The sequence below is a fragment of the Crotalus tigris genome, unplaced genomic scaffold (genome assembly GCF_016545835.1).
Source record: "Crotalus tigris isolate CLP2741 ecotype Arizona unplaced genomic scaffold, ASM1654583v1 scf7180000018525.42219311030:4301911, whole genome shotgun sequence".
NCBI lineage: Eukaryota > Metazoa > Chordata > Lepidosauria > Squamata > Viperidae > Crotalus > Crotalus tigris.
This window is the reverse complement of record NW_024097057.1, coordinates 1,231,802-1,252,803: the sequence shown is the minus strand read 5'-3', so window position 1 is coordinate 1,252,803 and position 21,002 is coordinate 1,231,802. Positions and strand designations below refer to the sequence as shown.

The 21,002-nt window shown below is 40.0% G+C and overlaps 1 protein-coding gene across 4 annotated transcripts in view; it reads right to left on the bottom strand.

The window, feature by feature from the left end:
• Positions 1–1,009: 1,009 nt before the first annotated feature.
• Positions 1,010–21,002, bottom strand: part of NFATC3 (nuclear factor of activated T cells 3) — a 47,274-nt gene continuing 27,281 nt past the window's right edge. For 2 of the 4 annotated variants that reach the window (XM_039353499.1, XM_039353503.1), the window contains exons 4-10: positions 17,716–17,915; positions 16,020–16,192; positions 14,479–14,619; positions 12,561–12,616; positions 11,266–11,392; positions 9,259–10,320; positions 1,010–4,969 (exon numbers count right to left, since the gene is read on the bottom strand). In XM_039353499.1, coding sequence (XP_039209433.1) covers positions 4,854–4,969; positions 9,259–10,320; positions 11,266–11,392; positions 12,561–12,616; positions 14,479–14,619; positions 16,020–16,192; positions 17,716–17,915 — 1,875 coding nt within the window. In that variant the 3' untranslated portion in view covers positions 1,010–4,853. Of the gene's footprint in view, positions 4,970–9,258; positions 10,321–11,265; positions 11,393–12,560; positions 12,617–14,478; positions 14,620–16,019; positions 16,193–17,715; positions 17,916–21,002 lie in introns of those variants that run through there. The other 2 variants (XM_039353500.1, XM_039353502.1) reach the window with 2 other exon arrangements.

Here is a 21,002-nt window from a genome sequence, read left to right as displayed (position 1 = left end):
TTGAGCTCATACCTACTGCTTCAGTGACTGCATCCAGCCACCTCATTCTCTGTCGTCCCATTCTTCTCTTGCCCTCCATCTTCCCCAGCATTAGGCTCTTCTCCAGTGAGTCCTTCCTTCTCATTAGGTGGCCAAAGTACTTGAGTTTCAACTTCAGGATCTGGCCTTCTAAAGAGCAGTCAGGGTTGATCTCTTCTAGGGCTGACCGGTTTGATCGCCTTGCAGTCCAGGGGACTCGCAGGAGTCTTCTCCAGCATAGTTCAAAGGCCTCAATTCTTTGGCACTCAGCCTTCCTTATGGTCCAACGTACATTCTCCTAAAGTGAATCAACTACAGAGTCTAACATAACACAACTATTAGAGGCCAAGAGTGAGGCTTCAGTAATATCTGAAAGCAAATCCCCAGTTGGCTATGTTGAAGTGTTTTAATTCATCTTCAGAAAAAGAAAAGTTCTGGTAACTGAAAGCGATGTTATTAAACAAGTTCTGCAAATATCTGGTGTCCACACAGAATAAACATAAGAGGGGACTCAGAAACTGATTTCAGGGGGCTTAAATTAACTCATGGTCGTAGGGCTAAAATGTATAAATCCAGTATTTGGAAGATAATACCATAGCAGCCAAAAGATCTCACCACTCCTGTTTTTTCTACTTAGCTGATTACAAAACAATGACTGCCCATCTTGCCTATTCTGAGAATAGGAATTTTGTAACACCTAATTACATCAATCTTTCTGAAACAAAAAAATGCCAAAGATGTAACCCACAACGTTCTGAATGAAGAATACGCACATTTTGGTCAAATGTAAAAAAAACTTTTGCAATGAAAGTTAAAGTCTTCTACTAGCCCACATACAATCAATCATGAAGACATATTAAAGGAAGACAAAGTCTTGTAGCAACTTAGGTCTGCTAAAAATGATATGTCTACTGTACAGCTAATAGTTTTACTCTCCTGTCCTCACTCTTCCGAACTAATGAGTACAAATAAATGAAGACACAGACTCTAATATGCATTTTCTTTTTTATTTCAACACTATGATTCAAGAGCCTATAATGCTTTTCCCTTTGTACTTCTGCATGTAGCACTGCAATCATAACTTACAAAAGGTTTAATACACAAATGTACATGAAATTACAATACAAGGCTCTGTAAACATCTAGAATGTAACCTTTAGTCTTAAATCATTATTGTCCCAAACTGTTAAATAGAAAATTTCAATTTGAACAATCTCCAAACCTCAAGGAATGACATTCATTCTATGTATCAAAAATAGAGCTTTTTTTCCCAAGATTTGTTTGCATCCAAGCAACTGTTTTCTCTTTTATTCTTTGGTTTACAATGGATGGCAATTCCGTTTTCTAATGAAGCATTTATCAGAAAGAGTGCCAAATTGTGATCAAACTTTGGTTAAACCAAAACAACTTTCAAAACGGGCAACGTATATATATATATATATCTCACCTCCTTTGTGTTACAAAAGCCTCCACTCTTTTGTTATGAAAGCTATCGTTTGAACACTTTCCATAATGTTTTTAAAAAAAATTGGACGCCAGCATCGAAAGCAAATTTGGAGAGGCCAGCAACATAGATGCCAGTCACAGGCAGAAAATTGTAAATTGCATAGTCTAACGGAGATCGTGTGCTTTTATCTCTATTACATTACACAAGATTAACAGTCTTACCTAAAGCATCACACAAGCCAAAAGTATATATATTAAGACCCTTGTATTGAAGCTTTTACAAAGGCAAAAAACCACCATTATAGTACTCAACTTCTATAGCTTTGCTTTAAATAGGAAAGCGTTTCTACGTCTACAGGCATCGGGTATTTCAAGGCAACAGAAGGTTGAAGACAATCCACTAGTCCCTTTGCGGCAAACTCTCCATCTCCTTCAGCATCTCACCAACCAGGGGAGAGGTATTGACACTGCAGTGCCAGGTGGATTGCTCACTTAGTGCATAGTAACTCAGGACTGTTTGGGTGCCCACATTTTAGGTACAAGTACAAACTCACACTAGGCAGGAGAACTTTAAGGGAGAAGAGGCGACACCATCAATCATCTCAGAGCCCAATACAAACTCTAAAACTTCACATCTGACCCCCTCTGTATGAGAGACCGGAGATAACCTTGAAAAAAAGGAATGCAAGAATTGTTAAGTAAATCTCAATTTCACCTTGGGAGGGAAGAGGGGTTGGGAAAGAAACTAATTCCACCTTGATTCTCTTGGGTATAAAAGGGGAAGCTCCGTCAGGCTTTCCAGATCATTCTGAGACCCTCCAGCAATAAAGGAGAGTTCCTGGTAAGTCTGTTTCCTCACCTGGCCGAAGCAGGAGACTTGACACATTTTAAGGGCTGAAGACGGTAAAAGAGGTGATAGCACAGAGAAGACATTAAAAGTCTTAGGACTCCTGACAAAGGAATGAAGTACTCCGGTGTGCAACTAGCCATACTTTACTCTGCAACTCGTTGCATTTGTTAAACAGAAGACGGATTTACTTCCAAAGAAAACTGTCACATTTGAGATGACCATTGTTTGGTTTCAGAAGCTCATGCGTGGCCATTTTGACTACTGCAGGCCAATCGTTTTGGATCGTATAGGATCTCTGAAATGAAGATAAAGAGTTCCACCTTGGTGGGGGTGGGCAGGGAAAAGAAGAGGATGCTGCATCAACTTAGGAGTCGCCCAGATGACATGCCCACTTGACCCAACACTCACGACAACAACTAGAAAGAAGGAATCTTCCTTGACATCTTAAAAGTTGATAATTTTTTAAAAAAAAAAACCCAAACATTTGTTTCAGCCATCATCTTAGTGGGATCCTTGGTGCTCTCTGACCTTGTTTGTTTTCTTGCAGACGTTTTGTTACCAAACTAGGTAACCTCACCAGTGCGTGATGATGTTACCTAGGAGCCCACAATTCAACGCTGAGCTACAAATATCCTCTTCTAATGACATCACCGTTGTATTTTAAAGAGTGAAAACTGTGTGATTAAAAAAAAAAACCCCAGATAAACAGTTCCAGGATTTTTTTAATGCAAACTATTTTCGCACTCAAGGCAGGTGTCTCCTGAACTATGCAAACCCATCTGAATCTGCTTTATTTTACTTCATCCTGAGATAGTAGGGCTAGTTGCAGACTAAGCAGTCAATGTGGCCTGCCGATAATGATAGTTAAGCAACCCTCTTAGTAACTAAATTGTGGCTTTGAGTTGCCACATTCCTTTCATAAAAAAGTGGAGACTGCTTAAAAGCCAAGAAGCTGAATGCAGACAGATACTTCCCCCTTTATCAGCCTGTTGCCAGTAGCATGACGCTACAAAACCTATCTTGTTCCTATCAATTAAGGCTTCGGTAGCTATAAAAATTAGCTAAACAATGACAGAAAACAGTACACCAGCTATCTTAACCCTTGTGGTTCTCAAAAATCCTTTTAATTATCTTTTCATTTTGCAGCCTCTTGACCCATTTGCTTACCTAAAGTTGAAACATCTTGATTTTCATTTGACAGAGGAATTAACTCTTATTTAGTAGAAATTCTCATCGGCCAGGGTTGGGTTTTGCATCTCTCGTGTTTCAAATCAGAGATGGAACCCCCCCCCCTCTATAATTCACACCGTGGTGGGAAATATTAACCTAACATGCATAGGTGGTCACAGGCAGCTTCACCCTCAGTGGTCACAATGCAGACATGTCGCTGCTCAGTGAGCTGCCTTGATCAGCACTGCGAAGTACGTATCTTACAGTAAGAAGGCCCAGCTACATTCCTTTTGTTATACAAAGCTGATTTTTTTTTAGAGGATGAAAAACAGTAGGATCACTAAACCATTAAGAAAAGACTTTAAGAAGCCCATATAAATGCCAACATACATTTTCAGACACATCTAACAGGGGGGGAAAAAATAGAACAGACCATGTGAAGGTCTCTACCTGAGGAATCTGAAGAACAGCAGTTTAACCGTTTAAACAAGTCTGATCAAAAGGACTCCATGTGGAACACAGCCTTTTGACATAGCCCAACATCGTATAATGGCTTCATTAAAAACGAGCACGTATATAAGTAGTTTTGAACAAGTGCTTCTGTTAGAACAGGTCTGTGCTAGCAAAGTATGAAGGTATAAAAGTCAGGTTTTGGAATGTCATTTCTATCCCAATCTTTCCACGACGGAATGCTCTCTTTGCAGCCTACCAAAATTTTTCAGTGTCTCAAGAACACAGATCTGTATTTGGCTTTGCTTCCTAAAGCTCCAAAGAAAACGATAATCATTCTTCCTACGGAAGACTTCCAAAGGCATTGCTTCAGATGATAGATACTACTGTGCCTCCGAAAGACAGCATTATATTATTATTATTATCATTTTAAAAAAACTTTTTTTAAACCACATATGCCTAAGGGCTCTTCAAAAAGACCGTCCAAAAGGTATACAAATTTTTATTACAATCTTAGTATCTTTCCTAAAGAAAAGCAGCATACAAAGATGGTGTTTTTTTAAAAAAAAATAATTACCCACATTCAGTAACTGTGCATATTGAGAGCAAAACTACGTTTCTCCATACAATTAAGCACTTAATATAAAAGAATGATGTTAAATGCACAAGACAAGCAAAGCTCATTGGTATTTTTTACTCAAAGTTAAGAGTATCTTGGGTCACTTTTTGGTGTCCATTTTTATAAAGTAGCTTTTTTAATTATTATTATACAGCATCCTAAAAATCTAGAACTCAACCTGTTTCCTGTTACCACTCTCTCTCCCGCTCTCCCAGGACAGCTCTGCAGGGGATCCAGAAGTGTCCAGGATCATCAAGGCCACGTAATCGGAAGCACAGTAAATCTAAAGAGGGACATAGCATTATTCAGAGGGAAAGTGCAAGGCTTCCTGGTTCTCTCCAGGTTTCCGCAGGACGGCAGCTCCTGCTCCACGGGACGCAGAAATCTGCGGCATGTCTCTTCCGATGATTTCCGTCACTACATCAGAAAAGGAGAGAAGGATCAGCATGTTTTTATGTCTTCCATAAACATCAGTTTCAGAGTAATGCGTGTTTAGACACACACACACACACCCTGCAGTGCTGGTTACTTCCAAACAGATTGAGACATCTACTGCAATTCGCTTTTCGTGGATCTGTCCTGGAAGATTATCTGAAAGCTTAAACTGATTCACCGTGCGGTGTATACAGTGAATAAATAAATACAATGCAGCAGTCCAGGGAGTGATGGGCACAACTAGGTCAGTCCCTGTAGCGGCATCTATATTCCTGGAGCTACATCAGCTGCCAGTTGGTGTCAGGCTACAATTTCAGAGGGGCAATCGTCCCCTTTAAAGCCCTGGGTGGCTCAGATCCTACTTCAAGACAGCCTGCTCCAAAATGGCCATTTTGAAAAGTCTGGCTGAAAGGTCTTCTCAGCCCTAAGTAGTTCCCTCATAAGAGACTCCATAACAAGGTCTTCTCAATGCGTACAGATTACCCCACTGAACTTCCGCAGAGAAGTAAAAACTTCTGGAAGTGGGCATTTGGAAGGTGCTACGGTTGGGATCTGCCCCGGTTAGGTTGCACTTTATGGCTCAAACAAGTAGTCTTTGAGTTACGTCCAGTCACTTAATAACGGTTAGAAGCTACACTGGATCTTCAAATCATGAAGGAAGAGTCCACGCCAAACATTTTAAAATGTTTTGGTTGTTGAGAAGATGCTGGGAACTCAAGAGGAACAAAACTTGACCTGCTGCTCACAAAACCTCTAAGAACCAGGTAAAGTTTCCCTCTTCCGTTGCCGTTCTTTAAAAGCCATTATCCAAACCTTTTTAGGGATACGAACAGGAGTCAAAAGTATTGACTAAGAAACGAGAAGTATGGCTGTTTCAGCTTGGAAAAATGTCCTCTGTTTTCAGCTCCCCTTCTCCCCTCCTTTTCACAATATGGTCTAGTTGGCTGAAAACTGACAGCCGTTTCCACGAGCGTTTCAGGCAGCCAAAATCAAGTACTGCATTTGCTAGCTTTCTTTCTGAAAGCTTATCATCCCTGCTCATTGTTTGTAAATAAAGAGGCAATTGGCTGTCTCAAAGAGGTCCCAACTCCCTCTCCGGCTGCAACGCCCCTTGGCCATCAGATGCAGAGGGCCAACAGTGAGGCGTTCTGGGAACATCCCTCAAAATAGATGTGGACAAGACTCCGATGGGCTAAGGCTAAGCAATGAGGGCACATATGATTACATTCCTCACCCCTGAACACTGTTCTGTCTCGGCTTATTTGTCACTGATCCCAAACATTTGGCAACCTTTGTTCTTCAGAAGACTTCAAAGGACTGAAAGCTTTATAATTGTAAAAAGGTCAGATTTCTACTTGCCAAGCTCAGGATAAAGCTGCTTATTTATAGTCTGGTGCCCCCATTTTTTAAACCTTCCTGAAAAGCATATTAAAATTTCAGCCTTCCATCCTTCTGAGGCCAGTAAAATGAGGACCCAGATTGTCGGGGGGGGGGGGCAAATAGGCTGACTGTGTAAACCGCTTAGAGAGGGGCTGTAAAGCACTATGAAACGGTATATAAGTCTTAAGTGCTAATGCTGGCTGTATTCCCAAATTGAACTCACTCAACACAGGCTTGTCCATACAGAAACCTAACCACACAATCCAAAGATAGGAAGATGCAAAGCAGTGCAAGGTTAAAGCGTCTTCCAGTCCAAAGTTTTTTAAGAAAAAAATAAATCTGCCCAAAGAGCTCAGAAATATGAAGAGCTCATCTATTCGGTGGGATTCCTGAATTCTGCTTGTTTGCTATGCTGCCCTGAAATTTATTCTATTTCCACACACAAAAACACTTGAGGTGTTAATGTGTTCTTGGCAGAAAGCGATGAGCTTTCAGGAGCTCCACTGTACATAACTGATCACATGATATATTCTTCTGGGATTATGTGTCTTTGTTTGGGATTTATGACATGTTGATGTCTCCATCCGATACCGATATTTTTTTTCTCTCTCTCCACAACGCCTATCCCTACGGAGTTGCAATTCAATTCTGAAAGACTGCTGCTAATCTGAATTTGGATCAATGTTATTATATTATACAACGTGTTATTTACTGCAAAATATTCAGCCGTATTGATTTCAGGCAAGTTTTTTGTTTTGTTTTTAACACACTGACATGACTTCAGTTTTCTCTTGCAATAAGAATGTGTGTGTGTGGGGGGGAAGCAAGTGCTATAAAACTAACCGTGTGAAGATAAAGCCTTAGCTGCACTTTTAACGTCCCCTTTCGCTGAAGGCATACTGCAAGCGCCGTGCCTTCTTAGTCATGCATCCACTTTGGTCTTTATAAATTATGTACATTTTTAAATCCCAAAGAGAAACAGGGCTTATAAATAGTTTCCCCCCCTAGAAATGAACTAGCTATCTCAGGAAACATTTGAACTACGATCTCTGCTGCCAAACTGGAGAGCTTTTTTTATTTTAATGCTGGAGTGTGTCTGACAAATCCAGAAAAACATGTTTGGCAAAAAGCCTGGTAAGTATGACCTTGCCTGGGAGAAAAGACAAACCGAGAGCTATTCCAGTTTGCTGTTCAGCTTCTTGCTCTCAACCAATTAGGAGAAAGGAGAAAGCAGGGCTGTGGTTTTGGAGTCTAGTATCCTGCTAATAAATATAGCAAGAGAAACTTAAATGGCACTGTAAATATATATAGTCACACAACATGAATAAGTACCAGACAGATATAGAGTCTTATTTTGAGAAGAAAATACAATTGGATGGGTATTGCTGAAGCTGGAGGAAGATCTCAGAACTGGAAAGTTTATTTTTTTTTAAAAAAAAATGTGTGCATGATCCAATTTCCCCCTCAATACTATCTTCTTTTCTGATAAATTTTTTTTATAAATATATTTTTAAAAATGCACATATTTACCCAAAAATCTGATAAAAAAAATCTAGGAAAGTTGGAAGGAAAGCATTAAAAATGATGAAACTGTAATCACGTACAAATCAAAAAACACACAGATGATCCTTTTTTGAAACAAATGATTTAACCGGAGCATTTAACCAAGCCATGATGGCAGTGGGGGATTTTAATCAGTTTGTTACCCAGAGACTATGCAGGTGTCACACTACAATCATATCCTTCTTGTACTGTGCAGAAACTGGACTGAATGATCTTTGACATTTCTTCTCATTCCCATCATAATACTATAAGCCACAATGAGTTAAATTGTTCGATTTTTGCCTTGCCGTGTTGAGGATGAACCCCATACTATGGTTTCTAACCATGGCCTATGACCAGAAGCAGAAAGCTTGCCAATGGTTTAACACGATGACATATTTGTGAGTGAAGCAAACACAGCACTTTAAATTAGCTTTGGAGTGAGACTTTTCCTTAGGGAATTACTTCTTTGGAGAAATAATCAGGCATAGTTAACAAGGATTTCAACCCGTCCAGCTAATCACCAGAAGATCACTGGAAGCATTGGGTCACCAGGTCCCAAAGAAGGAAGAATGGCACAGACACACGCAGACCACCTGTCAAAAACACTTTAAAGTTACCAATGTTTCTCAGTCTTCATATCTGTATTCTTCACAAACACACAAAAATAAGACATGCTCATTCAAAAATGATTGAGAATGGATGTAACGGGCAAACAGTTCAAACCACCCAATATTCATTCACTGATTGGCCACTGAATGAATATATATGGGGTTATTCTCTCTGGCTATTTTGTTGATATTAGCTGAATAGTTGTCCCAAAGGTGCTTTTATCTTAAAGGCAACTGGACTTTCGGATTTTTCTTTGAAGATGTTTTTGCTTCTCATCTAAGAAGCTTCTTCATTTCTAAGTGAGTTCAGGCCAGGACAAATCTAGGAAAGATTATGAAAGATAAGGACATTCCCCGAACAATGAAATAAACAATGGCCTTTCCAATAATGATAATGTATGGACATGAAAGCTAGGTGTTGAGAAAGAGTAAGAGGAAAAAAGATAAATATCCTCAAACAATGGATCTGCATATATTTTTTGTACTAAAAGTACCACGTAAACAAAATCTAAGAATTCTAAAAGATGTTTTTATGCAAGTCTGATGTGCACCTAATTCTAGAGTCACATAATGTTCAAGTGTTCTGCACTCCCAGGGGAGCAGGATATTACAATGGCCTGAAAAATATGATACCTGAGTTCACATATATGTATGGCATCTGTAATAATCCTTCCTTATAGGAGGCCTCTGAAAGTACTAAGCTGTTTAACCATATTCTCCTAACACAGCATCACTTACCATCATCTAACGTGATGTCTTGCAATCCCATTGTCTGAAAATTTAACTCTTGATCTTCTGGTTCAGGCTTAACATGAACAGCTGACCCTTCTGATGGAAATGGAGATGTGTCACACATGTTATGATGCATCAAAGATGAAGCTGTAGCGATTCCTCCCAAACCTGGGCTATGCTCCTGTGGGGACTGTTGCCCAGGCTGACTGACAGAGGCTGGAGGAGGAGGAGGAGGAGGAGATGAGGCAGATCCCGAGCTAGAAAGATGGTAAGGTATAGGTTGCAACTGTGGCGAAGATGGCCCAGACCGTGGTGAATGGACTAAAGAATGAGAAGAGTTGGGGGATGGTGATGAGGAGTTACCTGGATTCGAAGAATAAGTCATTTGCTGCAACTGTGTGGAAGGATGTCCGAGGGACGGAGTCCCTGCAGAAGAGACAGGACTGTGCTGAGGATCGGGACAATGGTACCGCATGGGTTGCAAATGAGGTGAGGAGTGTCTCGACTGAGCTAGGTGTGCTGAAGTATGTCCTCCTGTTGCAACAGAAGTTGACACTGAACCTGAACTTGAAGAATGATATGGGATTGGTGGCAGAGACTGACAGCTGAGGTTTATCAGTGGAGGTACCGGTGCATCTTGCTGAAATGAAATTGCCTCGTAGCCTTGACTAGAAGAGGCAGGATCCATGGGAAGACCAGACTGTCCATTAAACATAACGTTAGGCTGCATAGACGGATAGGAAGGCCCCACGGAGGATGCCGCCGTTACCTGAAAAGACGGATGGACTACAGCTGAAGACAGAACAGGGTGATCTTCACCTGGACTAATGCTTCTACCTTGTATGTGTGACAACTGAGTTACTGCTGAGGAGACCATGGGCGTGAATGGTTGCTGTATGGGACATACAAAGTTCCTGGAGGACGCAGAAAGTAAACTATCGTGTGAAAGCCCTGGATCAGGTGAAGGCAACTGGGTTTGGACAGGAGAGAGTCCTTTACAGTGAGTCAGGGACAACGATGGAACTGAAGTCAAATCCATTTCATCTCTGTTCTCTTGTTTCAATACAACTGTGTAACAAGAAAACAAGGATCAGCTAACGTTCACCGATGAAATGATAAACAGAACTCAAGTTGTTCTACTCCCACCCCCCACATCAAAACTAGCATGCGCATGAATGGCAGTGAATATACATGAAAAATGCAGTTAACTACAACATACTTGAAAAGGAAGATATGAAATATATTTGCTTATTCTGGGATAATACAGATAAGGGTTTTCTCATTATAGTAACAGGAATTAAAGAACAACATTCTGGAGCTGAGAATTTTCAGTTTGAGTAGAGTCTCATTCAAAAACGGTTTGGAATCTACGACTGTTCCGATAAACCATGTACATTTTCTGACATGGTTTATCGGAGAACTGAGAACCACAAGACATAGTCTATCAGAGCTTACTATGGATCAAAGAACGCAGCAAAGGCCTTCAGCTCCATGCTTTTCTTATTTCTAACCTTCAAACAACAGTTTATTCACTCAGAATTAGAATTTAAGACGCAAAGCTGCATTTCTCCTCATTTGCAGTCCTAGTTAGAAACTTGAAAGTAAACTGAAATTTTTTTTTAGTTTTTTTAACTTATCTTTATTAATTAACTTTATAAACAACTCAAGGATGCAAACATACATAATACTCTTTCCTCCTTCCTCCAGCTCTCTGAGGTGGGTTGGGCAGAGTGAGAAATCACTCAGCCAGCTTTCATGCCTAGAACTAGAACTCATTGTCTCCTGTTTTCTAGCCTGGCGCCTTAAAAAAAACAACAGGTCAATTGATGCTAAATTTAGAACTTTCTAGCTGTCAGGAAAGCATTCAAAATTCCTCTTTAAATTTTTTTTTCTCCAATTCATACCTAATTTTCTATGTAAAATAAGTAACATATCTCAGAATCAGGGCAATGGACTAGAGACATTTGAAAGAAAAAAACCATTCTCACTCATTTCTTTGCCAATAATCGGTACCTGGAGTATATGTGAAACGCTGAGCCTGGCTTTTTTTCCTTTTGCCGTTGCAAACATAGAACTGCACGTGGACGGCCGCTGGAATTGATTTGTTGTGATATGGAGGAACTTCAAGAATGAGCGCAGCCTGTGCACAAATGAATAAAATGACAGAAAAAAGACTTGAGTGTGTCTCAGAAGGATTTTTTTTTCATCACCTAGCTAAGCCTCCACGTCTTCATTAGACCTGAGAAAGTACGTGTTGTATTCCCTACAGCTGTTTTTTAAAAAGAGCTTCTCGGCGTTGACAGTTTTTTACAAGCTAACTTTTTCTAAAGAATAGTGGCAGGATGTTTTGGAGTCTCCCGCCTATGGGTTGGTTCTACTTCAAAAGGCAGGGAAGAGACCTCACGAAGCAATTGCCTTAAGTGCAGGACCATGCTTTCATTGAGTACTTACATATTCTAATCCAGTGGTGGCGAACCTATGGCACGGGTGCCAGAGGCGGCACTCAGAGCCCTCTCTGTGGGCACACGCGCCATCACCCCAGTCCTAGGCCTTCAGCTGGGTTTTATAAAATCTTTTTGCTTTAGGCCTCCACTGCCGTGTGCAAAAAAAAAATAAAAATCAATCAATCAGTCAATTTCAACTTCTCACCGGGAAAAAAAGATCTTGCAAAGTTGGAATTGATTGATTGAACTTTTTAGTCCCACCCAGTCTGCCGTTACCATCGCAGCCACGCCCACCCAATGGGCCACACCCACCCGGCACCCAAAGATGCATAAGTGGGTTTTGGGTTGCAGTTTGGGCACTCGGTCTCTATAAGGTTCGCCATCACTGTTCTAATCATTACAATTTTCCAAAATGTTAGCTTACTAAGCTAACATCTGCACGCTGAAGACACCAATGGGGAAAGGGGACGGAGTTGGCACGTCAATCTCTGAAAAAGGTTTTACTTCTAGGTTCCCAAGTTTGTGAACCAGACATGGCAGCTGCTGTATCTTTATTACATAATTGATATTTTTCCTCCTCCTTCGTGTCCTGCGATTCCTATGCTATTAGTGTTTACTTTCTGCACATCGTTTTGCCCTTTCTCCCAAGACTGAAGGTTAATTTTTTCTATTTAATATTACATCATTCACCACTTTAGCCTTCTCCTCCTAAAAACCTGGCTCAAATTCTGCTAATGTTTTTACACAATTGATGTAAGTGTTAAGGGAGGGGGGGAAAGGCTGCCTACGTTATGTTTAGTTTTCCACCAGGATCTTTACAGAAATCAGTAAAATAATTTTGTACTTTTAAAAAAAAAACCTCACCTCTTGACTCCTATCTCTAATTATTTTTCCTTCCACCTCCCATTGGGGCCGTCCATCTACAAAGACAAAAATTTCAGGTCACGTTATCAGTTTGTTCTAAAATAACTCAGTTCTTAAATACGTACAAACACACCGTGTGCAGCTCTTAATGGTGTTCATCTGAAAACGAGACTTGTACTTGTTGCAGATATATATTCGTATTTGGCCATGCAATACCTATCTTGTGCAAAGATTACTGGCCAGAGAGAGTTGAGCTTTGACTCATTCACTCCAAATGGGCAGTACACGATGGATAAAGAGGGTCTTGAACGATTATCTTTTAAGAAGGGAGGAAGAGCAGCGTGGTGGCCTAGTGATGAAGACTGTCGCCTCCCAGTCAGAAGGTTGAGAGTTCAAGTCTGGATAGCGGCAGATGTTTCTCTCCTAGGGCACGAAGAAAAAATGTTTGCTGCGAACCCTGCATGGCATCAAGAAGGGCATCTGGCCAGTAAAGGCTCAGCTGCATCCAGTTGCCCTGCTGGGATTCAAATATGTGAACAACCAGTTCTCTGTGTGGATGCCACTTCCGAAAGTCCGTTCTGGGCTTGGGCAACAAAAAATTAGCTACCGGTTCTGCCGAAGTGGTGCGAACTGGCTGAATCCCACCACTGCTCCACCCCAAATCAAGCGCTTACAGGGTCATAAAAAGGGAGTTTTAAGAAGAGAGGAAATGATGGTGTGAGTGAAGATATATGCATAACTTATAGGATAGTTGCTGGTGCACGCACCCAAATGGTCAACATATATGCAAACAGGACCATGAAATGGAATAATCACAAGTAGAAAGATTTGGGCTGTTTCATGGGTCAACCAGAATGAACCAGAAGCTGCAGAAAAATCTGAGCAAAAGGTAACATTATATACTGCTGTACATACAAGTATATTATATGCATTGCTCATTTAATCTATATCCTATGTTTCTATCTAAATGAATATTCAAGGCATTGAGTGTTACCATTAAAAATAACATGCAGAAAGCTAAAAGAAACAAAGTACCTACCATATAAGAGGCTTGGAAAGAAACATAGTTTACAGTTAAAAATAAATAAATTAAAAAGGGAAGGGAACTCTTGAAGAGTTTCATTCCATTGCCTAACAGAAAAAGGTGTCTCCCTCCGTGTATATGACTGGTTCTAACTGTACAAATCTTTCCAATCAAAGAGAGGTTAAATCTGTCCAGTTTAATCAAGCAATAAGAATAAATTAATCTACAAACAGACAGCCGTTCTTATTGTTCCACTGTCCTATCTCGAAATCTACAAACTGGAAATAATCTAAAATAACAAGGCAAGCAGATTCTTACAATCTGCCCCAACACTGGAATCCAAAGTCATCTGGATCTGACTGATTTCCTCTGCAAACAATATGGAAACTGCAACGAGTCACTGACTGCTCTGGCACTAATCATGATAAAAGTATTGCTGCATATCCCAAAAAAATATGCAGCAATGGAGAACTAAAAACTCACTACCTCCACTGCTGCAGAAGAGAACTTCAAATACATTTCACTCTATGTTTGATCCGAGCCATCTTGAAAAGTCCTTATCTTACACTTAACACAACCGTCAGCTCCACAGTTAAGCATGGGGCTGCTCTGGCCCAATGGGAAAAGGGCACTATAAGCGATGCCAACTGGATACACTAGGAGTGTACCCAAATGCAAATTCCTACATTTCTCACCGCTGAACTGCATTTTCTTGGATAGGGGGTCAACTCTATCGAGATCCTTTTGAATTCAGACAGTGTTGCACTTCATTGCAGGTTAAAAGGATGCCGTACAAAAATAGACAGCGTGATTGAATGCAACTTAGAGACTCTGGTATGTTCCTCCAGAAATAAACTCTTTCTTGAAACTCTTACTTGAAACAGGTTAACTTACCTTGTCCCTTTTCCAGAAATATTATTTTTGATTCTGGAAGGAAGTTGCAGCCCGTAACAATCATTTCATGGCCGCCATTTGCGGAGCAATTACTGATGCTGTATTTCTCTATCTGAGGAAGTTCCTGAGCGGATCTCTGAGCTTTATGAAAGAGAAAGAGAAAAATGCATAAGCAAGTATACACGTATAATTCTTATCATCTCTCTCTCTCTTCTCCCCGCCTTCGCCATTTTTATTTCACACGTTCAACACACTTTCCTATATTCAGCTGAACTATAGTTTACTCACGGAATTTCTGAAATTGCTTGACACATGCTATGAACTAACCCTACGGGCTGGATTTGCAAAATACCCTAGAGACTCAAATGTGCCTTACAAATCTGCGGTAAGTAACGTGTTGCGGCGTTTTTATATCCCTGTATCATTCGTTTCAAAACTCTTTCAAAATCATTATGCTCCGTTAAATTTAACTGTGAAATTACAATCAATGGCTAAGCATAATTTAATGCTGCTGCTTTTGTGTCAGAAGGAGCAAGGAACTTCCGGATTGAAGGGATTAGCCTGTGACATCACCATTGCCCGGAGGATGCCCACTTGGGGGCTCCTTTCAGGTCCCCATTAATGAGCCCAACGAATTGGTACTTACTTATCTACTCACATTTGCTCCTTTGGGCAGGAGCTAGAGCAAATGACGGGAACTTACCCCAATACACAACAGCACTAAGGCCTCAAACATGGGCTTGCTGATAGTCATAACTTACTTAATGTAATATGTAACTTTGACTACTGACGTGGGCTACAATCTCTCAATAAATACTGGTGCAATAAAAGCATGGTTTTATAGAAAACGTTCCCTGAAATATATTCAGAAGCTCTAGTCTAGAAAGACTTACGCCAGTGTTTCTCAACCATGACAATTTTAAGGCATGTGGACTTCAACTCCCAGAATTCCATTGCTGGCTGTGGAATTCTGGGAATTGAAGTCCACATGCCGTAAAATTGTCACGGTTGAGAAACACTGACTTACGCGCACGCACATACACACATTTATTCACATCTTGAAAAGTAATTTGATCTAAAGCAGTTCCATAGTACCAACATTTCAGTTCGGCATACATCCCTAACCTAATTCAAAGTACTGATAGTGTGTACAAATAAGTAATATAAAAGTTATCATATTCCAACTAGCCCTGAGATATAAGAAACATCTAAATATTAAATACAATACAATAATAACTCATAACAAGTTACCGCAAATAAAGCATTTCATGATTAGTACTATTTGAGAGAGAGAGACAGAGAGAGAGACCAAGAGACACAGAGAAACTATCTGTCTCAGAAATAAAATCCACAAATGAATATATCAGAATAAGTAAAGGGAGCTTTCTAAAAGTCTAAGCACAAGAAGGTAAAAAGCTACCTAGATGTAATATTTCTTATGAAGTACAAAATTAATTCCTGAAGTATTGGCTTCAGGATTGAAATATTTATGGATATGAAGATTCCCTGCACCACAGCAGCCAAAACAGGAGCAAACTTACAGCATTCAACAGGTATAGAGGCAACTTGAAGGGACAAGACCTTCCCACTAGGCTGTGGGATATGGACACGAAATACAAGCCTCACTCTTGTGTTTTTTCTGCCAATATCTGTCTCCCCCTTCCGAAGCTCTATATCTGAATTGCGGAGTTTCAGAATACCTGCACAGTCAATACTGGAGAAAATAGAAAACATAGACCAAGTGTTATCTAATTAAACTTGCATTTTTCTTGTTTAAATATCTGCAAACATAAAAGTCACCCATTTATAGCAATAGCACTTAGACTTATATGATCGAACTCCACATTGTGGGCAGTGTTAGCCTGCAATACTGCATTCTCACCACTGCGCCACCAGGGCTGCTTATCATGTTAGACTGCAAGCTGGACATTGTACCTTTGTACTAGAACAAGTGGGAAGGTATTTATTTTGCAGCAATCAGGCATGGAGCTGTTGGGGATAAAAATCTCAGCCAGCTGCTGGCAGTACAAGCAATCATATAATTCTGCTTGGTGTTTAGTCTTAGAGCTCTTCAGACGTAGCACAATGCTGCAGGCTGGACAGAGAAAGAGTGAAAAGGCACATCTCCAGGGCTCATCTGAAAGGATTGTGACTATAGATGATTGACAGAGGTTAACTGCAGAACATCTGTGAATTATTTGCAAAATAATTCTCTTGAAAACCACATCTACTAAAAATGGATCACTTCTTATGACAGCTGATCACCAGTTTTCAGGTATCATTTTTTTAAAAACATCTCAATAAAAAACATATAAACTGACCCTCCCTGGGTCAGTCAGTATCAGATGTGAAAAAGCATTGCTTGCAGAGTCCTAAACACTCTCATTTCATATTCTCCTTCTTACAAATGAGGGCATATGAGTCTCCCTCATCCTTATTCAAACAAGCCATAGCTTAACAATACCTGCAAATACAGTAAGCAATGTTTGTGCAGACCAGGGGCAGAAGAGAGGAATGGGAATCGAAAATAAAGGGTGAAAGAACAGACATGATACAGCCAAATGTGTTTTGGAAAGCCATCAAAATTATATTGGAATAAATTCATTTTAACCTACCTTGCTCTGCTGATCTTAGTACTTCACTACCTCAGAGAAAATACATTTTTCCTTATTTTGAACAGACCTGACATTTTTTTTAGAATCAACATTAGTTCAAGGATTACAGACAAATATTAATGGGCGGGTGTATGAGGGGAAAGGAGTTGTTATGAATGTGTCTGCAGGTCATTGAAGAGTTGCTTCAGAGAGTTGCAAATAATCAAACACAAACTAAAGCTAAGATCTTCCGTTGTAATATTTGTGTATGTTTTTGTGAACGTGTCAGTGTGTTGAATGTGTACTGTGCATACACGATCACGTACATATATCTACACTGATATAAAGCAACTAATTCTAGGATACAAAATCCACCTGAAGCTGTATAATCTTATTCATACTGCATCATGAAACACCTGCACTCCAGCTGTCAGCCAAGCATCTTTGTTTTCTTAATGGGTCCACTTCAAACCTCAAGAATCCCATCCGAAACAGAAGTTGCAAAGAGCTGCGCTCGAAAGCTGATATATAAAGATCACAGTTTAATATGTTATAATCAGTATCACGTATCCCGAAACCCACGAAAGCCTATGAAATCTGGGATACAACATATAGATTTGCCTGGCAGAATCCTCAGACTTACCAGGCAGACATATTGTTTTCAGGTAAAAGAGGAATTTCCAAAACCTTTGTGCTGGCAAGGATTATTTCTTGACTAGCTGTGGCAACAGTTTTTCCTGTGATTCTGTGCACTTGGTAGAAAGCATGTGGCCGTAAGTACCGATCGTCTGCTGTCCCAATGAACATTTGAAGATTTACAGGTTTTTCATTGTAACCTAGAAGCTGATAAGAAACAAAAAAAAAAAAAAACCTGTTAAAAATGAACGATTAGCTTTTCAGAGTGAAAGTGTTAAAATTGCACACATGGCTTCAGATACAGATGCGTATCTGAAAAAAGGTTCACAAGCATACGCCTATAACAGGGGTAGGCAACATTGGCTCTTTTATGACTTGTGGACTTCAATTCCCAGAATTCCTGAGCCAGCCATGCTGGCTGGAGAATTCTGGGAGTTGTCCACGAGTCATGAAAGAGCCAAGGTTGCCTACCCCTGGCCTACAATAAAAAATTTTAAAATGGCAAAATCTTACAATCAAACCACTCTGCTGCACTTGGCAGTCCTTAGGCTTTTAGAATTATGTCACACAAATAATTTATTATTATACAATGCTACGGTTTCCTTTTCTAAAAAATAATTTTATTGATTTTTTACCTCGTTCATAGTGTTGATTTTTACCTAGGTCCAACCTAGAATTAGAGAGCTGTTTCCTGTCAGTGAGAACAATTCATCAGTGGAATGCCTTGCTTCCAGATGTTGTAGATGCTCCATCACTGGAGGTTTTTAAGAAGAGATTTGGGCAGCCATTTCTCTCCTGCTGAAGCAGGGGGGAGGGGTCGATTAGAAGACCCCCCCAACATCTCTTCCAACTCAGTTATTCAGTTACCTTAGAAATCCTAACTAATTGGCGTCCCCAAGTATTTTAGGTATCACTCCTACTACATAATGCACTCCCCAATAAGTTACCAAAAGCCATAAAACAAACTCTTTTTTTTATTTTTTTAAAGTAAAATACTATAATAGGAGGCTTATCTTTCACTCAAAACGATTTTGTGGTGAAACAACCTTTCTACAAGTCAAACTGGGTCCATCCTGTTGTTGTTAGTTGCGAAGTTGTGTCCAACCCATCGCGACCCCATGGACAACGTTCCTCCAGGTCTTCCTGTCCTCTACCATCTTCTGGAGTCCATTTAAGCTCACGCCTACTGCTTCAGTGACTCCATCCAGCCACCTCCTTCTCTGTCGTCCCCTTCTTCTATTGCCCTCAATCCATCCTATTGCAGTCTATCCTATTGCAGTCTATTGGGAATGTGGTGGCTCATGTGGTCAGGATGCTGGATTGAGGATTGGCAGGCTTGTGTTTGAAACCCGGTTACTGCCTTGTGGTGGGGTGAGCTCTCATCATTCGCTCCATCTCCTGCTGACCCAGCAGTTCAAAAGTGGGCGGCCATGGTAGATAGATGGGTACCACTTCAGTGGGCAACTTAATGGAGTCAACAAAGGAGCCCCCAACTGCACATCTCCTGAGCAATGGTGATGTCACCGGTTGATCCTTTCACCATGGAAATATAGCATGGCAGTAAAAAAAAAAAAAAAAGGGTAAGGAAGGGGTATCCCTCCAGTGGTTTGAAGCTACCAACTTTCACATTCTGTTTCCATTGGCTATGATGAATGAGACTGATGGAATCCAAAACAGCTGGAGGATGCCAAATTGCCTCACCCCTTAAACAGAAGCATGGTGATTTTGCTTGCCAAGTCTTTTGAAGATTTTTGATGAACTCCTTCCTGATCTGTTTTAATGTAATTTAGCAGTGGTTTTAAGTTATAATGTTATTTAGGGAAACTGCACTGGAAAAAGAACTCTGTTGATGCAAATGCGAGCAGCAACAAAATGCATTAAATCTGTCAAAATCAAAACCACCAAGGTACAATCCCACATGAAAACCATTTTGATCGTTCAAACAAAAGTCCCGTTCTGAATTGCAACATTTAATTTAAATGTAATTCATTTCAGCTCTTAATTACAGAGGAAAATCCTTCCTCCATATATATCCAGCTTGATCATATTCATATTTGGTGAGAAGCATCAATATTCAGTTAAGAGCACCCAGGATCACTACCAAGCCTGCTTCGGAGGTTTTCCATTCTGTAGCAAAGTCATCTAGTTTTTTAAAAAATATATGTATAATTTTTATTAAGAAATTTGATTACAATAATTGATGATACAGTCTCCTGTCTCCTCCCTGTTCCCTTCTTCCTAAGAAGCTGCTGCTTCACTGTAATCCATCATACCAGTTCCCCCCCATCATATCTCACGGCATCAGATGCTCCACTTCTAATAACTCCAAATAAGAAAAAACTGCCCTTTTAAAAAGTAATAATAATTAAAGGTAGCCCAACATTACACTCTGCACTTGTAGATAGCAATAAATTGTGCATTTAAAAAAAAAAACTACTTGTGTTTTTTCAAACTAGTGGGAACAGTCAGTACTGGTTGTTATTGAAATTGCCCAGATTGATTAGCTTTAATTATAAAACTCATTGGGATAACCTGGATTAGCTAGTGGCTCTCAAAATCTCAACATAAAATGGGAGCAGACAGAGAGCATCAGCCTAGCTACAGGATCCAGAAGATCAAAGAGAGCTGTTGCTCTGCCCTAAATGGTTCTGAAAGTCCAACTTCACAAATCAGCACCTCGTGGTCAGCCATTAAGAACATGTTGTCTTATATATTAGTAGAACCTAAAAAAAACTTCTTGGCTTTTCAGGAATTTAGAGTGTATATTTTCTTCCTGCTACAAACAAAGCTATCTTCCATTCCCAAATATAATACAGCAGCTATGTATTATTATGTGCATAATGGCATATTCTCATCATCTACAACAGGGGTAGGCAACCCAAAACACTCAAAGAGCCACTTGGACCCGTTTCCCACCAAAAACAAAACACTGGGAGCCGCAAAACCCTTTTGATATCTAAAATGAAGATAACACTGCATATATCCTTTTTTACCTTTATTATAGGTGTGTGTGTGTGTATGTGTGTGTGTGTGTGTATGTGTGTGTGTGTATATATATATATATATATATATATAGAAAACCCGAACAACCAAAGACCCGAACAACCAAAGACCTACATATATGTGTGTGTGTGTGTGTGTGTGTGTGTGTGTATACACACACACACACACACACAGACACATACACATATACACATTAAAAATAAAAGTAAAAATATGACTCTTGGGAATATCCATACTATTAAAATAATGATCACCAAGCGAATGCTTTAAGAGAATAAAATTACATACACA